This window comes from Xiphophorus couchianus, chromosome 18 (assembly GCF_001444195.1).
Source record: "Xiphophorus couchianus chromosome 18, X_couchianus-1.0, whole genome shotgun sequence".
NCBI classification, from domain to species: Eukaryota; Metazoa; Chordata; class Actinopteri; order Cyprinodontiformes; family Poeciliidae; genus Xiphophorus; species Xiphophorus couchianus.
This window is the reverse complement of record NC_040245.1, coordinates 20,266,040-20,289,424: the sequence shown is the minus strand read 5'-3', so window position 1 is coordinate 20,289,424 and position 23,385 is coordinate 20,266,040. Positions and strand designations below refer to the sequence as shown.

Sequence of the window (23,385 nt, the reverse complement as noted above, 5' to 3'; positions counted from 1 at the left end):
AGTGCTCTGTGTTTTCCCATCATTTTAAACTTTTAATTGTATGTCTCTTATTTTTCACATCGTCTTCTCTTGCTATAACATGAATTGTCCTTTGGGAGCACAAATAAAGCTGAATCTAAACATTAAATTAAATCTAGAATTAAAATTTTATGCTGTTTCATCACTTTAAGTTTGATGTCATGATGCGTCAAAATGTGAAAACTTTTTTTCAGGATATGAACTTTTTTGCAAGCCACTGCTTTTGCATGATGCTTTGACTCAAGTAATGGTTAAAGTATGAAAAGTTTTCAGTCTTTGGGAAATAACTTTTCTTCACTGAAGCATCTGAAGAACATTAGATCTCTTATTAATGCGCATCTCGAACAAGGGTGACGAGCGGGCTACCATGGGGTCAGCTATCTCTCCCTCATCGCTCTGACTCTCCACCTACTCGTCTCTGGCTGGAGTCAAGGTGCCACCTCATCCCATTAGCCTCTCAGTCACCCTCATGCTCAGACTTTCATGTCACCTGCTGCGCCAAGCCAAGCTAAAGACTCCCCACCACCTCCGCAGGCTCTGGCAGCTGATTGTGTACACTGATTGTGGAACGGCATATTTCACTGGCCGCTTTTTTGACCATACTGCGGAATATGCTCACATTTTCTCTCTCTCATTCCCTCTCCCTCTCTTTCTCTCTCTCTCTTTCTTTCTCTTTGCCTCTTGAGGCAATCAGTGGCAGGGTGTGCAAAGTGTTTGAGGAGCAGTGTTGTCTGTTTGTGTGAGCAAGGTGCTGTTTTTTTCGCCCCAACGAGTGCACCACAGGAAATGGAAGGCAGGATCTTTTTGATCATGCTCTCTCAAAGGAAATCTTTGATTCTGGGAGCTGTCTTCTTTTTTTTTTTTTCCCCTCTTCTCCTTTTGATATCGCTCACATCAGAATTCATCATCAGTGTTGGAAAAGTGGTTAAATGGCGTCCAAATCCAACGCAGATCAACATGAATGGGCCGAAATCTCTCGGCACTTTCAGCAGTTTAGCCGTGAAACAAACCATGACCATGTTTTTTTTAATAACACTTCAATCATTGGTGGTTTAACACCCTCTCTGGCCCGACTCCAGACACTGAAACCTTCTAAGCCTGTAAACGGAGAAGCAGTCTTGAGAATCAGAGTATCTGATACTGTCTTCAAGTCTAAATTAGATAATATATTTTATGTCCATTGTCTTCACTTATTCATAAACTTCAAGTGTTGATTATTATGATAAACGTTTTCTTTTTAACTATAAAAAGCAGAGACAAAGGTGATCATTTTTTCAAGCTGTTGGAAGATTACAGACAATATGATTTTTTATGTTATGTCCTGAAAGTGCTGCATTTTGTATGGCAATAACTTCCACAGTTATCTTTGTGTTAACAGTGTGAGAATGATTATTTCATTTCACAAAGTTTGAAAATAGTCTTTACATATGAAATTTTGACTGGAGATAAAAATGTTCCACAAAACCAAAAGAAAAAAGTCACACGTTTCAATGCTTTGTTGATCTTTTGTTTGTATCTATTGTGCCAATTCAAATGACAGTTTCTGTGTGAGCAACAGATACTGAACTTCTGCATCAGCTGCATAAATAATTATAGTATGTAATGCTGACAGAACCCTAACACTTCAACTTATGAATTATTACGAAAGTTACAGGTGAATTTTAAGTCACCCTACTTTACATAAGAGTCCATCATAGTTGGAAACAAACCATGTACAGAAATGGCATCTATCTATCAATACAGAATAGATCAAAACTTTTAAAAAGTTGTTTTTTTTACATCATGACTGTAAATCTAATCAATTGAACAAAGACACAATATTTCTTCAGAATCTGTAACAGATTTGTGTGGAAAATTATTCTTAAAATTATAAGATCAAGTAAAGACTAAGTAAATAAAACTAAAAAAACATACACATACACATAAAAGCAGCATGGCTTAAAGTGTGTTGTATTTATAAGCCTGAGCTGCGTAAATGAATGGCAGACAGAGCCGGGATGCAAGTTAAGACGCTCTGTGAGGTAGAGGTGTTAAGTTCCACTTGAGCTGTGCTGAGAGTCTGGCGCTGCACCGCAGGATTTGCGGGTAATTGCTTTAATGAATGCATTCTGTTGCCTCTGATTGAACACATGCCCTGTGCACATGCCTCCAGGAGCCAAGCACGTTATTTTCATTTCCTCCGGCATTTCTTTCCGAGTTTCCCTGACGCCTCGCCTCACACCGCAGAGATCTCCCGCCTTGTCTGAAGGTCACACCGATTCTCCGATAGTGAAAAGGGAGAAAATTAAGCACAGATTGTTTCTGTTGGCCTTTCCTAGCTGATGGACTTGGTGACTGATTCTTTGTTTGTATGCGTGTGTGTGTCGGTTTGTAGATCGGCCTGTGGCACTCTGAAGATGGACTGTCCATGGAGAGAACTCTTCCATCAATCAACGTGACAGACACCCTCTTCAACACAACTCTTACAATCACAACAATACTGGTAAGGGCCTGTATGCATGGGCAGAGTGACACACATGCATCGGTTGTTCGTGTCTTTTCTGTTTGCCCAAGTCCCTGGCTGTTCTGCATGTGGCTGACATCCTGCTGTCGACAGAATATTACCATATCAAAAACCCATTTTGTGTTTTCAGATCCAAACTCAGCCCTCCTGGGATCAGAGCAACTGTGGCTGCTCTATTGTTTGTAACTCGAGTACCTTAGATGAGGCTATATCACAGTGTGTTGGCAGAAGCTAATAATTTACCACGTCAACCATCTTCAGCCTTTGTTGGAATTCGCTTTGTGCCTCTGTCTCTTTGACATTACATCTCGTGTTTAATATTTATGCAATTTCTCTTCGGTTTATTTCTTTGGTATTGTGTGAATTTCTCAAATTTATTTTCAGCAGTTGTTTTGCATTTGGTATGAGCTGACTTGCACTAGACAGAAGGATATAAACTACCATTGAAAGTATTTCTAATCAGCTGCCCACAACAATGCACATCGAACAGGAACTTCACTCATTATAGCTTCTTTACAAGTTCTTGCAGTTTTTAAACGATTCCCCCGTGAGAGTAAATCCAGAATTGTACTGCGCAGATTAAGCTTTTTATTACCTCGTTTCTAAAATAAATTTGCATAATGTGAAACATATCAATAAAATAAGAAACATTCAATTTGTAGTAGCTATGTTTGAAACGATTAAGACTTCATATGAAATACTGACACTTACATGCTGTTTTTTGATAAGTATGTGCATTCCAGGTCTGTTTGTAACCGAGATTGCTGCAGTTTCCCCCCCAATTTTATTTATTTTTTTGTGTGAAAACTGAAGAGCTCTAGGCTACCTCATCTGGACGTTTTATTTTATAGTGCACAAAATGTTTTCAATGACTGCTGGATTTTTCCAGTTGTAAAATGTGTTAAATGTAGCTTGGTATTGTCATTCAGGATATCTGAAGGAAAAAAAAAGAAACGACATCACATACCTTGCAGCATATGTTGCTCCCAAACCTGTATATATTTCAACGTTAATGGCAGCTTCAGTGAGGTGAAAGCTTTGCAAACCTTGTACACTTTTGCTCCATCACTGATTCTCACTGTTGACTACATGCCAGATGGTCTCCCTCGTCTTTTGCCTGGAGGATGTCCATGTTTTTCCCACATCTGTGATTTCCAAAAAAGTTTCAAGTTTTGATTTTTTTGTCACACCTCAGAGCAGCTTTCCACTAATAGTTTAGTTTCATTTGAAGTGGCCTCAGCTCCAAAGAAAAAGTTGCAAACATTTAAGTGGTGATCATGGTCATCCAGTTTTTTTCCCCCCTCAAACACATAGATGATGGTTCACCACTATGCTTCAGATTAAAATTTAAAAAATTTGGGCAGTTTTTAACCCAATTTTAGTAGTTTCTTCGGTCTCCTTATACGTTTTCTCTGCTTTCCATGCCAATAATTTGACCCATCTTAAAAAAAACTAACATCTTTTCCACAACTACGATGCGTCTGTTTAAGAAATGAGAAGTTTCTCATTGCATCAGTTGGGGATAAATAACTTGTTGCCAAGTGGAAGACCATTTCATTCAGTAACTATCCAATAGGAATCTCACACCAGGCAATGTATCTCATTGTGATGAAACTTTTTGATAATGTTTTGAGATGGTACTTGTAATGGATGCATTCTAAAGAATTTACATTCCTAATTCAAAATTTCCAGATTTTTTTCAGTTTTCTGTATTAGCATTATAAAACTCTAAACCAATACATTTACAGAGAGTAGGCAGAGGCAAAGTCTGTAGCATGAGGAAAATGGTCAAGAAAAACATAGTTATGGTAAAACCTGGAACAGTTTAAGCACTAAAGAGCTGATATAATAGATGGATTCTAGGTGGTAGAAATGTCAAATTTTACATAAAACTTTCAGAAATTTCAACTAAATTTTGTTTTTTGTTATTATTGACTTTTGTGAGTGGAAATAATAACCCAATTTTAGCATAGGTTTGTGAAAAATGTGGGAAAAAATTAAATACTTACCAGATGAATCTGTCTAAAGACTCAACAAACTTTGTGCTTTGGCTTTAGGCAACAAACAAAAAAGGTTTTTTGGATTTTACTAATGACTTTTTAAGACAGACGAAAAGGTGCTGTAATCAGGTAACATTAGAACTAATCGGTGTGGCCATTAAAGGAAACATCACATGGGGCATAAACCCATTATCCCACCGAGAGGTTTCATCATTACTAGTCTCATGGTGTTTTAGTGGCTGGACAGAACTGAAGAAATGATGGATGGTGTTTGCAACACTTCAAAAGATACAAATTATTCCCCTAAACTTGTTTGTTGTGGTTGAAATGCCTTAAAAGGATTCAAGGTTGTTCAGATTCAGATCACTGAGAAGAAGAAATGTTGAACTTCAATGAAAAACTGTTAACAAAATATATTTGCAGCATTTGCCTCCTCTACAGGAATTTATTTTAATAAGCATATAAAAATATAGAAAGTTTTCAAATGATTTTATTCATTAATGGAGAAAACTATTCATCTGGCCCTATGTGAAACAGTAATCCTCCCCCAACACTTTTTTGAAATTGAACTATGCTGTCAAAACATTTGGTTAATTAAATACTCGTTTTTAAGGTCACAAAAAAATTGTGATTACTGCTATACATTGTGTAATCAAGAAATCACATAAACAGACCCAGTCTGACAACACAAAGTACAAAAAGACCCGAATCTAAAGAAACTTGTATTTTCCGAACTACAGAGCCCACCTATACACTATAAGCTGCAAACACAAAGTAAAAAAACAACTGGAAACGAACATTTATAAGCCGCACCGGGCTATGGTATCTCCACCGCTCTCGGTTTTCCACAAGGACTTAATAAATCTGCTTTTAAGGACGCAGCCCTGCAACTCCAACGCCGAACCGTGGACTCGTTCACGCCGAGCGGCTGTTTCAAAAAACATTTCTCCGTCGAGCCTGCTGCTAGCGTCTGAAAATTAGCACGTTCTTCTTTTATTTCCAATTTGACTTCCAATGATTCACTTCCTGCTGAAGAGCCTCCTGGCGGCTGAAGAAAAATCCACAGAAAAGCCGCACCAGGCTATAAGCCGCATGGTTCAAAGTGTGGGGAAAAAGTAACTGCTTATAGTCCGAAAAATACGGTAGCTACCTATCTATTAGTGTGGAAAATGTTTGGAAGAAAAAAGCTTTTGTTAAGCTTTTAGACACCTGTGATTCTGGCATCCATTCTGCTTATGCCGATAAGCAGAATGGCACCGACTGTAGAAAACCTTCCTACCTTTCCAGCTGGTCGACTGAAATAACTAAAAGAGTGGTTTGACAACTCACCCAACTGGTGTCAAGACACTACATCAACATCTAAAGCTCTGCCGGTCTCACTCCGTTCAGTTAAGGTCAGTCTTCATGATTCAATAATAAGAAAAACATTACACCAAAACAACATCTATGAGAGACTTTCTGACCAAAACAAAACATAAAGGCCAGTTTGAATTTTTCCAAAGAATCTTGAGAATTTTCTGAGAAAATGTTCTGTGGATAGAGAAGACAAACATGGAACATTTTAAAAGCTGTGTATCCTGATACATATAGAGTAAAACTAGCAGCATCTCAGGAAAAGTGTATCATACCTATAGTTAAACATGGTGGTGGCATGCCGCTTTGGAGCTGCTTTGCTCTTCAGGACCAGAACAACTTTATGTGATAGACACAATTAATTCTGCTCTCTATCAAAAAACCCCAGAGGAGAATTTCCAACCATTATTTCATGACCTTAACCTCGGTTGTGTTTATTTTATGCAACAGAACAAGGGTGGCCAGTTAAGTTGACAGGTTTGGGAATAAATAGTGTTTAGACCACGTGTCAAACTCAAGGCCCGGGGGCCAAACCTGGCTCGCCTTAGCTTTTTATGTGGCCCTTTAGACTCCGATTTACATCAGTTAGTCTGCAAAATTCACACAAAGTCAACGGTTCCCAAAGATTTTTCTGATTTTTACTGCAATTTTTTCTTAAAGTTGGTCAAAAACATTGGGTTTAAGTGGCTGCTGCCTCAGCTTTACCTGATGTAAAGTTATAGTCTGTGACTGATACGGCAATTGATTAAAAAGTCAAGTTTAACACCGTACATTAATAACAAATTCCTTACAAATATTTTTAAATTAGCGTCAGAAAATTTGTGATTTTGATTGCAAAAAAAAACACACAGATAAACATTAACAAATATTTTTGGATGGACTGATCAGTGTGAAAAGATTCTCAATATTATTTAATTTTAAGAAATTTTGTTTCATTGATTACTGAAACAAACAGCTGTTTATTGATATTTTAACTGTTTAGTGGGTTTTATCAATACATTTTGGCCCTTTAAAAACATTCAGATTTTTGCCAAACATGAAAATGAGTTTGATACACCTGACTAAGACAGTAGAGTTGGTTCAACTTAATAAACGAGGTAATTTATAAACTACATTTTCAAATTACTCAGATTATCCCTCAATGTTGTTCAATGATCTGAAGCATTCAAGTGTAAGAATAATAATTTAAAAAAACAAAAAACAAGGAAACCTGTTTGAGAACAATAGTTTTTTAATTGCATGGTGTTCTGACTGGAATGATATTAAACATCCAGCATGTCCCCAGAGAGAAGAAAACCTTTCACTGTGTCACTCTCGTCTAATGCAGGGTGACCCAATTCAGCTGGGTAGAGTTTGCACCCACTCAGCATCAATAAAAGTAATGCAGCACAATTTAAAATCTACTTTCTTAATTAACTTATTTAACAATAATAAATCCTCCATTCATAATTGATTGATCTTTTTTTTCTAATTACAAGATGCTCTGAGGGTTTTTTCCTCCCCTTTAAAGAAATTGTTCAGTTTTTTGTTTTTTTTTGTCATTCGTGCCTTTTTTCATCACAGCTTCCAAACAGCTGTACGCGCAGGGATTTGTCAGTCACTCAGCTCCTCCTCCTTCTCGCTGATGAAACAGATAAGGCACAAAGTGGGTTGTAAGCAGAGGCAATTGTGCTAATGTGTTTTTCTGAGTGGCTCGCTTATCAGCGTCATTCCCATGGCTTGGGGAGGGCATATTGGCACACTCTGCTGGTCCTTAATGGGATTCAGATGAAATGGCTTATTTTACAAGGGTGCCTGGTAAGACTGAGGATGTGTGTGTCTGTGTTTGGGTTAGGTCTGATTGCAGCTGAAACAATGTTTTCACTGTAGAAGGAGTTTATATAAAAGAAAGAAGAAGAAAAAGAATTGGATGAGCACAGAGCTTTGATTTCACTTTGGATATATTGAGTCCCTAGACCAAACTTGGGAAGCCACCACGGAGCAATTTTCAGTGCCTATCACAGCTCATTCATCATCGTCTGATTGCCATGTCACCGTTATCTTGCTTGTGGGCGGCAGACGGGCCTCAGCTGAAGGCCTCCATAAGAATTCCTTACCTGTAGCGCCGGCTTGGAGGGGAGATGTGTTCTCTGCAGTATTTATGAATCTGAGGCTTTGTGTGCCCTCCAGACACATCTGCCCGGCTTTTATGAGGCTAGTTTCCTTACACCCCTGGCATGGCTGTCACCTTTACTTTTCAATTTCACAAATAGCTTTAGGGGCGGAAACTGCCACAGAATTGATTATCACTTTATTGCAAGGCCACAAGCCATGTGTTTGTGAGCATTGATTGAGTTTGTGACAGGCATTGTTTAGATCTTTGCAAAAATGTCCTTACCAGGCCTAGTGGCGGTATTGATGCAAGTGACAGGGCTTATCTTTACCTCTGAGATTCTTTTGATTGTGTTGTTGAAATTGTGTGCAGTGGATGTGTATTCTTGTCCTGTGAACAGCGATGCTTCAATAAAAATAATTAATTTTAACATTTTTGAAAGTTTTAGCAAGCAAATGATTTAATGGTATTAGGAGGTATAAGATCCTTGTATGTAATCAGAACAATAGTAAAGTAATATTCCGTTCAAACAGATACATGCAGCTTGAGCTTTTTCAATTTTTTTATGTTACAACCACTAACATGAATTACATTTATTGTGATTTGTGTGACAGACCAAGAGAAATTAGTACAGAATTGGGGGAAAAAAGGAAGAAATACATGGTTTTCATTTTTTAACATTTGCTAGGAAAAATGTAGCAGTTACAGGTAGAAAAAGCTTTTTACATGTACAGGTTTATAGTTTTCCTCGTTCTTCTTTGGAAAACGGCTCAAGCTGGGTCAATTAACAGGGCAGTATTATGTAAAATCAATTTCTTTTTTAGTTTCACATTGTGTCATGTTATTCCCTCATCAAAAACATACCTGGAGACTTGCCTTGATTTTTTTAATGCCGATCCTTTAATCTCCCGTGGCAACCATTGCACTGTCCAAAATGCTTGGTCTGCCGTCTTCAGCTGAGTTTTTGGCCCACAGACTCCCCCACTCAGCTCATGACTGTATGTTTATGTTTATCCTAAGTCTTTGCAGCTTTTATTAGGACCTAGCTCCAATTATATTTGTGTCAATTCTGACCAACTTCTCTGGTCCAGTTTAAGAAAAGCATTTACATAACATAATGCTCCTATCATCATATTTCACCTGTTGGTCCAGGATGATGTGCAGTTTTATGATTATGACAAGCTAAATGTATCAGGACTTGAACAAAGGCCAGAGTAGAGCATAACTGAACTTATGAGATCTTATGAGCTGTATACTTGTATACTAAACTGTATACTAAACTGACTAAAAGTGAACTCTGCATGCTAACTAACTGGGATTCTCTTTAGATATAAGAGGTTACGGTGATAATCAGATATCCCCGAAGGGAATTTAGAAATTAAAAAAAAAAAAAACTGATCATTTTTCCACTACTTCACAATTATACTTTACTTTTACATCATCTAATATCTCAGACAAATACTTGAAAGTTTATGGCTGCACTCAAGGTGGAAAAGTTCAAGAAACAGAAGCATTTTTGAAATGAACTTTTTGCTGTTACTCACTTTAAATCTAAATCCCACCAGGGTTTCACCTTGGCAGACGTGTTTTTGATTCCAGCCATTATTTAAAATTCCCACCGCCTCAAAATCTAAAACTCAATTCAATCACTTTGTTCTTAATACTTGAAACGTGCTCCGAGTCGCATCTGTACGAGTCATTTTCTGCTGTTTTTTTGTTTTGTTTTATCAACCATGTCGCCCTCTTATATTCTCCCTTAGCTTCCCACAGACTCCCTTTGGGTCGCCAAGCGCTTTCTTATCCAGTCACAAATGCAACGGTAAAAATTGAGCAGTGTACACAGCACTGACTGATAAAAGCAGACAAGGAGGCTGATTTTCTGGCACACAGGCTCAGAGGCACTGAGGCATATGCTTATGTATTTGCACATGCAGACAAGCTCTGCTACTGTTCTCTTTGGGTTTTTTTAAGCATTCATTTATCTCAATCTTTTCTGCAAAAGCCTTATTTGAGGTTCACCATTCCTATGCCCCAGCCAATTTTCAATTGGCCTGTCATTTTAAGGGAATACTATTAGATCAAATTTGCCTTCTGTTCAAACACAGCTACAAATTAATATCCCAGATGGCATCTTGTTGCACCCTGGAGGGCTTGTTTTAGGGAAAAGAAGACTTCGGGGGGGGGAAATTAAGAAAGGGCTGCGTGGAGGTTTTAAGATGAGGAACTCTATTGTTGTGGGTGTGAAGTGTAATGTGAAGAACATCCTCCGGTGCACTTTACGACTCCATGAACGTGTGTACTTGCCTGTGTATATCTGAAAGTGTTCCTCGTCTGCTAAAGTTATCTGTATGGAACCAGACTCCTTTCGGCCTGGGAATAAGTAGCTAGGAAAGCCTGAGAAACTGTTTTAAAAGTTTGCATTGCTTTATAGATTCAAACCAATGTTTTTTTTTTCTTCTTTACATTTGGCTGTGGTGTGTTAAAGAAAGGAGAAGGAATTTCCTTATGGTCTCCTCTTCACAGAAAGAACAATCTTCAGTCCCCTGTGTAAACGTTTCACATAAGAAGGAATTATTTTTGTTATATTCTAAACTTAAGCGACCCTTTGACTAAGAAATAGTTTTATGACAACTTTATTTCAGTATTTAAAGAAAGTTTTAAGATCAACTTTTAAAACCTCTGGTTTAGTTTGGTCCATACAACTTTTAATGGCAATTTTTACCAACGCTCTTAAAGGCAGAGGATGAACTTGAAACAAAGATTAAAAGAAAAAAAAAATCACTAACAAAATCTATTGGCATCAATGAAAATGAAAACACAAAGGTTTTAAGACCGCTCTGTTACTGTCTAGGTTTTGCTTTACTGAATGTTTCCAGAGTTTATTTTTATTCGGCGTGTCTAACCAGGAATAGAAAGATAAGAGATACAAATGGTAATATTTCCTCCCCTTTTCACCTAAACACACACAAACACAGACACTGCTCCATTGTTAAGGAGCTGCAAAGTCAATATGTCTGTTTTTCATGTTCAAACTGATGCTACTGAAAGTCTGTGCAGTGTTTGAAATCCAGCATGAAGGATAAACTAATGAAATGCAAAGTTGTATTCTAAAAGACATCACCATTAATGTAGCATGAAAATAGGATTTACTTTTTTATTTCCAAAATGTAGACACATTTCTGGAAATATTTTTTCTGCAGTCCTCAACTTCACCAGCAGATATTCTGCTATGTATATATATATATATATATATATATATATATATATATATATATATATATATATATATATATATATATATATACCATAAAAATGTGTGTATTATTTAGTGTACACAGACTTTGGGCTATAATCTTGATTGAAGCTCTACCAAGAAATGCTCTGTCATCAACTCTGTAAAAGATCATGTGTGGGTGCAACACATAAAACTGAAAGCAAAATGCTTTTACTGAATCTTTACCAGTTGTATTTTTTATTTCCCCTGTTTATGTGATTTGTTTCTCAATCCTTGCTGGTTGTGGCAAACATAAATTTAGGAAACAGCAACACCAACAGTTATGTCAAGAAAGTTTCAGCAAAATCCAAACTTCAGAAAATGTTGCCTTCGTAAACAGTTCAGCGTTTTGCGACAAAGTCAGCCGTTCATTTAGATTATGAATTCCAATCAAATACTGCATGTTATTGATTGGATTATCATATCTTGTTGAAAATGATGAATTTGCAAGATATTCAGAATTTACTGCTATATCAAATTCAACATTGAAGATCATTAATATACCATATTTTTCGGACTATAAGCCGCTACCTTTCTCCCACACTTTGAACCTTGCCGCACCTTATAGCCCAGTGCGGCTTTTCTGTGGATTTTTCTTCAACCACCAGGGTGCTCTTCAGCAGGAAGTGAATCATTGGAAGTCAAAATTGGAAATAAAAGAAGAAAGCGCTGATTTTCATTTAGAACAAGTACATGCTAGCAGCAGGCACGACGGAGAAATGTTTTCAAACTCATACACCCTCATCAAGGGCGCACCTTACTATAAGCCGCACCTACAAAGTTTTAAAAAAACAAACAAAAAAACTGTAAACATAAATATATAAACCGCACCAGGGTATCAGCTGCTGGTATCTGCGCTGCTCTCGGTTTTCCACAAGGACGCAGCGGAGAGCGGCATCATATAAACTTCGTGTTGTTTCCTATAGTCCAGAAAATACGGTGGTTAAATTAATCGCTGGATTTTGTTTTAAATCACCAGATTTTCCCTCTGCAATTTTTGTTACACATATTTACTACGGTGCCAAAAAATGTAGATGGTGCTGTACATCTACATACAGTAGATGGTAGTGTGTCTCCCAAGTAAGCTTTTTTGAGCCTGCCTTGACGAGCTGAATCGACATTCACATATGCTTTGTGCGGTGTAATGCAGACAGAGCCCATTAGCATTTGCTTTATCCTTGTGGTTATCACATCGCTGCAGTTTCTTTCGTCCACCGATGCTGGGAAAACGAGGCAGAGCCGATCAATCCACGATGTCAAAGCGATGCTCTCTGCTGCCTTTAAAAGTGGAACCAAGCAGTTAACTTTGACGAGAACAAGACCACTCACAAGTAAAAGTCGTGCCACCTGAGGGGCATCAAGTTTTCGCAAAATAAATAAAACTGTTTTTATAGATTGAACCTTGAGGCAAATCGATCATGTACCCCACATGTAAGCATTTACAGCTTTTGCAATGGCAAAACAATTTCACTTTTATTCTGGCCCTCAAACTTCAGCACCACATTATTAGTGGTTATGCTGTTCCCTTCTGAATGCAGCCACAGTCCACTTTTTGGGCTCACACACATGGCTTTATGGCTGCAATCAGTTTTTTAAAAAACAAAACTTTCTGAATGTTATTGAATTTTCTCACTGGAAAACAAAGTCATTGTGTTAATACATCTGAAGTTTGCTGGTTAGTTTTAAGATTTTGTTTTTTTAGTAAGTCTTGTTGATGACAGATGAGCTGAACAGATGAGTCAATTGAAATGATAGCTCAACAGCAAATATCTTTTCTTTTATCGTGACATAGTAAATCCAAACCACAGCAGCTCGACAACTGCATTATTTGATAAATAACGCACTAAAGTGGCCTCTAAAATACACCGTGGGATTGCTCTTTAAATCTTTTTCCAACATCAACTATCTCACAAAACAAGACATAAATAAGCTGGCAGTCGAACACAGACTTGGATCTCCAAAAGGCAGGTTGTAAATAGGTGTGCGTGTGCGTCTGTGTGATCAGATGGAAGAAATGCTTTTGTTTCTTATCCAGCTTTTTGCTGGTTACCGCAGATTAAGGCTCTCACGCCGGTGTTCCTGTTTTGGTACCTGGCTCTGCTTCAAATCAAAAAATCTCGGTTTTCATTGCAGGCGGTAAACCCCATGTGAACCACGACCTCCAGAGAGAAGTAAAATCTTCTGAGGAGTTCTGGATCTGAAACGCAATCAGATAAAATATTAAAGATACACATGGCATGATTTCATTTTTTTTCCTAAATTTGAAAAACTGTTAAAGTGGAAGATGTTTTTCATCATCTCCAACATCAATAATAATACTATGCAAACTGTGCTTTTGCAGGAGAATCCATACGTAATGCTACGGCCAAACCACCAAGAACTGGAGGGGAATGACCGCTACGAAGGCTTCTGCGTGGACATGCTGAAGGAGCTGGCAGACATCCTCAAGTTTAAGTATCGCATCCGGCTGGTCGGGGACGGCGTCTATGGCGTTCCTGGAGCCAATGGAACGTGGACTGGGATGGTTGGAGAGCTCATCTCCAGGGTATGTACAGTACCTGGTAGCTTTACTCATTATGAATAACATTTCTTCTGCTATCTGCACATCTCTGCTGCTGCACAGTTTTATTGTCACTCATTGTTTATGCTCTGTTATCTTTTAATGCCCAAATTCCCACACTTGCACATTTTTTTAATCTACTCAGTTTCATATTCCTTAGGAACTTTCTAGTACTTACGTTAAAATTTTGTCCCTATTGTACAGTAAGTTGTTCTTTATTCTGGTTTTATATACTGCATATTCACATCTTTGTAGGAATTGACTTTCTTTTGCTGCTGCTGCACAAATATTTCCTCATTGTGGGACAATAAAAATGATGTAGTGTATGAGTGAGTCTACTCAAAGAGGTGATCTGTCTTAATTCTGTGGGCTAATGGAGGGCAAAGCCATTAAGAATGTAAAGCAAGATGTGCTTTCCTATGTTATAGTCAGAACCCGTACCCACTGAAAGCTGTTCCAGGGAAGCCGACCTTCACTGGTTAGCTTAAGTCAACACGTGTCTTTCGAAGGCAGCCTAAGACCCAGAGCTGCAGAAATTAAAAAGGGCATGCTTGACAGGAATTTGTCATGGGACAGAGGTTCATCTGGAGGAATGGGGAGGGGCGGGACACAGGGAGAAGAAAGGCTTCATCTTGTATGGTTGGAGGCTATATGAGAGAAAGACGTAAAAGCAAAAAGATGTGGGACCAGCTTCGCCTGCGAGTTTAAAAGATAAGTTGAGAAGATACAGTATGAAATACACGCTCAGCATCAGGGAAGGAAGGGAGAGAAGCCTGAGGATATTCTGGACAACAGATTCCCATGTCCCTGGCTGTTACATTCTGACTGAATAATATTTCACCCAGCGAGGATGATTACTTTGACTGGTCTTAGCCTGTGTGCTAGCCCAGAAGAAGGCCTGGGGAGTCCAAGCGCAGTGTATTCTGCTTTGTTAGAAAAACCTGCAGTTAAAAAAACAAAGGAGGGAATCCACAAAGCTGTTCAAGTCACTGTGTATTTGCTTGTGCTATTCAATTTATATCACAAAGCATATTATTCTAAATAGCTGCAGAAACACACATCAAGATCCAAGCAATCCCATTTTTTATTCAGGTTACACTTGTCCCCTCGTGACCCACAATTACAGAAGTGATTAAACAGAGTGGAAGGAATATTTTCTCACAAAGAGCTCCAAGTTTCCACCTGCACTCTTCAAAACTGTAATGACATCTGACTTTATCAGAGAGTAATTATATTGTGTTATAAAAAAGTAACAAGAAGGCAATGCTTCTCATTTGTGACCAGGAAATGAGGAAGCAGGGGAGCTCAATGTTTTTCATATGCAAAAAAAAACAAACATGTTTTTATGAAAGTTGCCTGCTGCAGCTTTAATGAATGTATTTGTGTTTGCATGTATTGCAGTGGCAAAACAGCTGGAAAGAAAGGAGCAAATGTGCGCTACTTGTTTGCATACATTTAGCTCTTACAAAAAGTTTAATTTGTCCAAGGTCAGATTCAAATCCTTTTGTCTTCTTAACTGGATTATATTATGAATGACTGTAGCTAGACACAGAGACCAGGGTGCTTAACAGCAGACATTAGATTGTGTGATAGCAGAAGCTGCATTAGGAGACAGTCAAAGGAATCTTATTGCCTTTCATTAATATTTCATTGGATGTTAAAGCTGCTGTTTGCTTTTCAAAGACGTTTCTTTGTTAAATTTGCCTGGATAGCCGCTCCCTACATGTGCCTTCCTTTCGGTGCTGAAAGCAGTGCTTTCAAACAGCAGAGAGGGGAAAATAGGACAGCTGATGACAGAGGGTCAAAGCCTCTGGCTAGGGATTGGGCTTCAGGAGACGCTGTGGGCCTCAGTGTTCAGTGTGGGCGGCTCTGAGTCCAGGAGACGGAAAAACAAGAATAATGGAGCGTTTTTAGCTAAGGTACGACTTCGCTCCTCGACGTGGCATTTCAAACTTGTTCCAAGGGTTTCTTTGACTATTACAATTCACTCTTACGTCAAATCTAAATCCAATTCCGTGTATGTCAGATTCTGTTAAAAAGAGAAAGTGTTCCTGCTGCAGTGCTCCCCTCCGCTTGCTCTCGTCCTGCTATTCTCCTCCATCTCCACAATCCTCTTAGTCCTCCTGCTGCAGACAAAGAGCAATGCTTTACTGCTTTCGCTCTTTGCTCCACAGGGAGATGAAAAATCCCTTGCAGTTGCACTTTGCTGGCCTGTATTATTAGTAGAAAGCTTTCCAGTATTCAGCTGCACTGAGCATTTCTACGTATGTGTGCGTGTGTAGATGTGTGTGTTTATTTCGTACAGTGTGTTTTGCCAGCCGTTGCTTTGTCAAGTGATTTGTCTTGACAGTGCTCCTTTGGCCAGCCACAATGGTTACCCTGAGCTCTCTGGTGCCCTCCACGCTCACAACGACTGACACACACTCACACACGCACTCACAAGGCCAATGTTGGATTATCCTCAACACAGATAGTGCTGTTGGTGGACAAAGGGTCTAAAGGATACAAAAGGGTATTATGGGGGTTTTGGCTACCATTAGTCGTATTCTTTAGTCATCCTCGTCATCTTTTAAAACAGTTTAGTCGCAGAAGGATGTTATTTCTCAGAACTGGATTACACGTGTGTCTGGGTTTGTTTTTATGACGTGATCTGACTCTCCTTTCAGAAAGCTGACCTGGCAGTGGCCGGACTCACCATCACAGCAGAGCGCGAGAAGGTGATTGACTTCTCCAAGCCTTTCATGACCCTGGGAATCAGCATCATGTACCGTGTCCACTTGGTGAGTTACCCCCCACCACACACACACGCACACGCACGCCCACACACACGGCAGGCTGTCAACCATGTGTAATAGCTGTAAAAGACCCACTCAATTCTCTTTTTCTCAAGTGTCTCTTTTTGCCAGTCTAAATCCTGAAGTAATTTCTACTGCTTGGAGACCTCGTGGCATTTCTCACCTCTCAGGTGACGCTTTTTTCTCTTCCTGTTTTACTCCATCTGCTGGATCTATTCCTTTCTCGCTTGTTCTTTGCAATATCAACCTGTCAACAATAACCAGCTACCGTCCCTTCTTGTGTGTTCTCATGTTTCCTCCTTCTGCCTCTTTTGTCCGCCCGCTCTGCCAGCACCAGATGGTGTGGTTTGTAGTGTGAACTTCTTAATGAATGTAGCAGTTTCACTGTTGCTTTCTGCTTGCTCTCTGATTATGGTTTAGCCTTCTTATTCACACGAGCGCTGGCCTGCGCACGCACAAAGAGGAGCGAAACAGCAGCAGCAGAGCAGGTGGAATCGAGCCAGCGTTTGCAGAAACTGTGGCCCATTAATCACCGGTCCTCCACCAAAACACAAGGTGACACCAAAGGGCCCAGAGGCCCTGGCCAGAATCTGCTCCGAGATGTTCAGCCACGTGCGCAAGCTAACGGCGCGGTGCGGTGCTATCCCGGAGGGGCATTTAGTCGTGTTTCTTCGATCCTGCATCTCCACCTCCTGCGCGTCCTCATTCATCCCTCTCCTTCCTGCAGCCTGTTCACTTCTCGAGTACCTGAAAGAGTCAGGCGCGATCCAACAGCTGGGGGGAATCGATCAATGCTTTGCAGCAGGTTGCGGCCTTAAATGGGCAGTGGGGCAGTGTGTGACCTTAGAGGGGGAAAGCCGGCAGGTGGGTGACATCGAGAGGATACGACGTGGAGCCGCTGTCGCCGCAGGGCCCCCGGCGCACAGAGTCATAGAGTGAAACTAGCGCAGACTTGACCCATTTTCTGAGTAAAACGGTCAGTGAAAGAGAAGTGGAGATAACAGCGTTTGAAAAGGTTGAGAGAACAGAGCAGGATGAGAGGTGATAAAGACCCTCATCCCTCTACCTTTGACTCTCTCTGTTTGCATCGTTTGTTTCCCTGTTCTCTCTTTACGTTCTGGTTGCCCCTGGGCATTTCTAGATCTGATTCCCAGCAGTCTCTTGCCATGCTCTGAAATCCGATATTTGAATTTCTGTGACTGTACTTATTTAGTTCTAATCCACTGGCTATTGATCCGCGGCTCGGTGCTTTCTGCAGAGGCGGTCTGCCGCTTATTTCAAACTTTAAATGAAAATTTCAGTGTGATCAATAGGAAGGGTGAATGGGATGAATTGAAAGTGCTGGCTGCCTATTAATTACCATTTAATCTCAATTTCTCGTCCTTGTTAGTGTGTTTGCCTTTCTGTCTCCTGTTTCTGTCACCTGCACATTCTGTTTCTCCACTTTATTTCTATTATTGAACATCTGTGTTTTTTCCAGTATAGATTTTTGATGGTAAAGAAACAGCATTTATGCTATGCCAACAACAGAACCTAGAAAGAAGCACAAAATTAAATACGACCGGCTTGTTAGAAATCTGGCACTATAAAACCAACCATTGCCTTATACACTCAAAAAAGATCTCATTAAATGAACTCAATTACACTTTAGGTAATTGTTTTCCACACACTGCAGAGCAAAGTTTAGGAATGTGTTTATGTAAATTTTTGACCATTCTTCCACAGGAGGAATTTAAGGTCAGACGCTATTAGATGAAAAGGTTTGCCTCACTTTGCTCTAATTCGTCTTAAAAGTGTTCCTTTATGCAGCTTGTTTTTTGCACTGGTGGATAGTCATGTCTGAACAAAATGAGACCATCCCCAAACGATATCCACAAAGTTGGAGACTTGAAATTCTCCAAAATAATCTCAGCAAACTGAAGGATGAAGAGTTTCTTTCACTGGAACTAAGGAGTCCAGAGCCTGATCTACGTACTATAAAATGTTATTCTTAAAACAAGACAGACAGGCAGTTCTCCAGGGAACTGTCTAACCCAAACTCATCCATTGAATTGTCAGACAGAGAGGAGTGATTCATCACTCCAGAAAACATGTCTCCACCACTCTACAGCAGCAGCAGCAGCAGCAGCAGCATGCTTTACACCACCACTGGATGTGTTGCATTGAGCTTGGTGATGTAGGTCATGAATGTATCTGCACAGCTACTTAAACTCACTATCTTGAACCTCTCTATGCACTGTCATCAGCTCTGTTGAATGTGAGAAGATCTCTAGCTACTGAAAAGTTGCCTCTGAGCACAAAGAGCCTCAAAATCTTCTGGCCCCATTCAGTGTTTTTCCTTCATCCTACCACCTGTCATTTCAAATCCTTTCCATTTTTATTCTAACACCACTAACTAATATTTATTAGAGATGAAATTTCAAGACTGGGGTTATTGAACATGATGCATCCTACCACACAGATCAATGCTGAACTTCACTGAGCTCCTGAGAGTGACCAAGTGTCACGTTAAGGTGATGCATTTCACCCACCTGTAGATGATAAAGTGGTCAGAAAACCTGAAAATGAACCAATAATACTTGCAATATAGTTTTTTTCTAGTGGTTAAGTTATTGCACTCTCATTTAAGAAGCTGATATGTGATCAGTTTAGCTCTGATCACATATCAGCTCACAGATGTGATGTGGCACAAAGAACTATAACATCTCAGCATACCAAACTTTTTAAGGGATGTAAAGGAGGAAAATAAATATAAAGCAGATGTATTATATGTACCAAACTAAAACAATGTCGATCAAGTACATTTATTGCAGATAATGATAAGTTGAGATGGTAAAAAGTTAGAGAAGAATAAATATTATGCCTTTTTTGTAAATGCATATTAGGATAATATTAGCACCAAACATATTGTATTAGAGAATATTTAGTGATTACTGTGCTGTTAAAATATGTTGTTTGATTTGGCTCAGCTTAAACTTGAGTGTGAATTTAGCAACGCCACGTTACAAAACCTGCTAGGGTCTTTATTCACCAGAGGAGATACTCCTGCCTTGTTTACTCTGGAGGGTTGCAACTCTGCACTATATATGTAAAAAAACAAAAAAAACATTGAATATATTTCTGAAATTCTGCTTCTTGTCTGCAGCAGGAAGAGCACAACCTCTTTCTGTTTTCTAGCTGTCCTCCCCGGCAGTTTTGCAGCAGCCTGAGCGATGTCAGTGAGTGCCATATACTATGGAGGTGCCTGTCATGTGATGTGATACATCACATGATATAGAGCCTGTAATGTACGTGTGACTGCAGGACTGAAATTTGCATTGGATTTATAGGCTCAGACATCACCTGAGGCCTTTTAGAACAGTCATGAAAAAATAAAGCTTTAATAAAATCTCTTACGTTAACATCTATAAAACAAATAACTTGGAACCAAAGATGTCAGCACAGAAAAGACTTGAAGTAAGTGAGCAAAAAAAGGAGAGAGCCTGGTGGTTAACTAGACTTTAACTGGAGTTAATTGAGGATGTAGAGTATGAAACCTGCATGTGATTCAGCAGCATGACCTTTATTTACTGCATAAACTACAAACGCATTACAAAGACACAAACTTCTATGTATTTCATTGGAATTTTATGTATAGACCAACAAAACGTGGTGCGCAGCGGTGAAGTGGCAAGTGAAAGCATACATGGCTTTCTGGTTTTTAGGAAAAATTTGTGTGGCATGCTTTTGCAGGTGGCATCGAGTATTTTTATGTGTTTCTGCTAGCTTTGGTCTACAGATTCTCCCACTTCAGCTGTGAATTTCTGCAGCTTCCCCAAAGTTAGTTGATGTTCTAGTCATTGCTTTCTTTGCCCAGACTTTCCAATGTAGACCGACAACTGTATTCTACACCTATATTTAATGTCTTTCCTGCCTTGTTCAAGCTGTTCAATGTTTTCTAACAAACCTCTGGGTCCTTCTCAGAAAAGCTGAACTTTTACTGATACTAAGAATAAAATGCACACAAATGGACTCTACCGATTTGTTCTGGAGGCAATTAACTGAACTGGTGCCACCTTATAAGAAACGGAATAAAAATTTCTATATGCAGGTGTGCTGTGGCGGCACAGGGATTGAGCACAGCCCGCATCGGGGAGGCCCTGGTCCTCCGCGGCTGTCGCAGGTTCAATTCCCGGTCTGGTGACCTCTGCCACATGTCTTCCATCTCTCTCTCATTATCCTACTTTCCTTTCATAGCACTTTCAAATAAAAGCCACTAGAGCCAAAAATAAAAATATTTCTACAAGCAAAATTGTTTGAAAAACTAATATTCTTTTACACGCCAATCTGTGTTAATCTATGACACACATTCTCTGCAAAACACATGAAATTTGAGCTTTTAATGTGAAAACATTTTTTGCAGCGCCTGTAGGCACACAAGGTCACATAGATTTGCGCTTTTGTACAAACCAGCCTGACAGGAAGCCGACCTACCTGGTGAGCTCGGGAGGGAGCAGGATGCCGCTGTGAAAGTGACCCTGTTTGACCTCTGCCAAATCAGGTCCTCTCCAGAGATTGCCCCTGTGGCCGTTTCATCAGGCGTAACATCTGACAGCATCTGCTTGGACACAATTAGCAATGTGCACATCATCAAAGAGCCCCAAGTGAAAGACACAAGGCAGGGAGGCTCAGGGAGGGAAAGCAAGGAAGACAACATAAAAGGGAATGAGGAAGAAACGGGAGGAAAGAGAGGCAGGAGCTGAGCAGAGAGAGGACAAAGAAATCAGAGCAGAGAGACGAGCAGGTGAGTGTGAGGTAAAATGACAAAAGGAAGTTTCTTTCATTGAGTCAGTATTCAGGAGATGAACCCCTCTGTTGCCTCGGGGTGATGGTGTGGTATGAATACGAAAGGGCCGGATGACTCGGTGAAAACCTCGACTGGATAACCTCACCAGCATCTTCGGTCGCCTTCCTGGCATGTAGGCACCTCCCCCGGGGAGAACACAGAGAGGAGGAGTACGGGTGATGGGAAGGTGCGAGAGAACAAGGGCAGTAAAAGTTAAACGTCCAACTCGCTAATTTGTGTGCCAAGAGAAAAACAAGAGTACGCTTACCGTTGAAGGCATCAGTTTTTAGCGTATTTGTTTTGATTTCCTCATGAAAGCAGATCGTAAAGAATTTTGTTTTTCTGTCTGCATCTTTGCACACCCTTTGATTTGCCTCATATCCTCTTATCGTCTTAAGGGAGGGATGAACGCCCGTAAAATGATTTTTATGGGCGTAAAATGATTCACTGCCTTAATAAAAATAGTTTATACATGGCAGCAAATGTTTATGTGTAAGAAGACGGGGCAACGTCTTGCTTTACTGAACCCTTATAAAATCACATTTGGTTCGTTCTGAGTCTGATTCATGCTCCAAAGCAGCTATTCCTGTCAATACCACAGCCTCCTGCCTCTTTGGAGTGTTTATCTCCCCTTGAACCGTTACTACCTCACGGCTTGCGGTTGCCGTGTTTTGCCCGTCAGCAGTCAACCACCTGCTGCCTCTGTGCAGGGGGAGCAGAGGTGCTCGTCCGAGAACGTACTGAAACTGCCGTGCTGAAGCTGACTGACAGCAAAGACAGCTGCTGACAAGATTTAAAAGACACACACACACACACATACAAAGGTACTGACAATCTGTTTCACACTAACCTTATAAAATGAAGATATTATTCTCCTTCCATACATCTCTAAGAACAGAGTTTAAAGAGCAAAATCCCAGACCATCTGGAGGTGCCTTTGTATCTTTAACCTCCCTCACCCTGTGAGATCTTGCATTAGCACAGGTTGTACTTGTGAGACAAAAGGTAGACAACACAATTTTTCAGGCGGTGAAGTGCTGCTGAACTGGGCTGCTGAAACAGATGAAGTAGTTGAGCTCCGCTTTGGATTGAAGCTGATTTAAGCAACCTGAAAAAATCATTTCTGCGAGATTCTTTGGCAAAAATGCTGTGGAATTTTTTTTTACAAAAATAACAAATTATATCAGATTTTTTTTAAAGTGGTTTTCAAGTATTTGTACAACTTCAAAAGTTTTTTTACCTCAATTTTTCCCACCCTAACCTTATCACATTCTCACTGACATTGCAAACCATTGTTTGGAATGCAGTGTTTGTTAACTAATATATCTTCCAAGAATAATGAGTTAACACTTTGGTAATAAGATATTCTGCCTGATACAGGTTGTGGTTGGCAAAAGGCAACTTTTACAGGCGTCTCTATCTATATTTGATTTAGGTTTGTAGGAGCCTCTCTGCAACTAGAGTAAAGGTTGCAGTAGTTCTCAGGAACTGAAGATGTTTCTTTAGGGTTCTGTTTGAAGGCAAACCTGTACCTCAGTTTTAAGTTTTATGCAACCTCTAAAATTAATGGTAACACAATAAGAGTCCTCTTTGGATCCACGTTAATATCAATCAATCATGTTTATTTGTATAGCACGTTTCATTAGCAATGCAGTTCAAAGTTCTTTACATCATAAAAGTGCAAAAGTAAAAAGTCAGAACGTGCAGTGACTCTAAAGAAAGTTGGATGGTTTGTTTTGCAACAGTATTTTATTTCAGTGTGAAATGAATAAATTATTTTTTACTTTGATTTCACTCAGAATTTGAGTCTTTTAAAAAATAACTATTTAGATATGAACTGCTGTGCATGCAGAGGGTTTAAAGGTGGATCTTTAGCAGGTTGTTTCTTCACTGTGAACATCAGAGCAAAAGACAAACACTTCACTGTTGTAAAGACACAACAGCTGAATTTCAACCTCCAATTAG

At 39.6% G+C, this 23,385-nt stretch overlaps 1 protein-coding gene across 2 annotated transcripts in view; it reads left to right on the top strand.

Moving 5' to 3' along the window:
• The window catches only part of grik4 (glutamate receptor, ionotropic, kainate 4), a 334,582-nt gene that overhangs the window by 290,813 nt on the left and 20,384 nt on the right, over nucleotides 1–23,385 (top strand). For both annotated transcript variants that reach the window (XM_027999192.1, XM_027999193.1), the window contains 3 exons: nucleotides 2,393–2,500; nucleotides 13,582–13,785; nucleotides 16,467–16,580. In XM_027999192.1, the coding sequence (XP_027854993.1) occupies nucleotides 2,393–2,500; nucleotides 13,582–13,785; nucleotides 16,467–16,580 (426 nt within the window). The remainder of the gene's footprint in view (nucleotides 1–2,392; nucleotides 2,501–13,581; nucleotides 13,786–16,466; nucleotides 16,581–23,385) is intronic.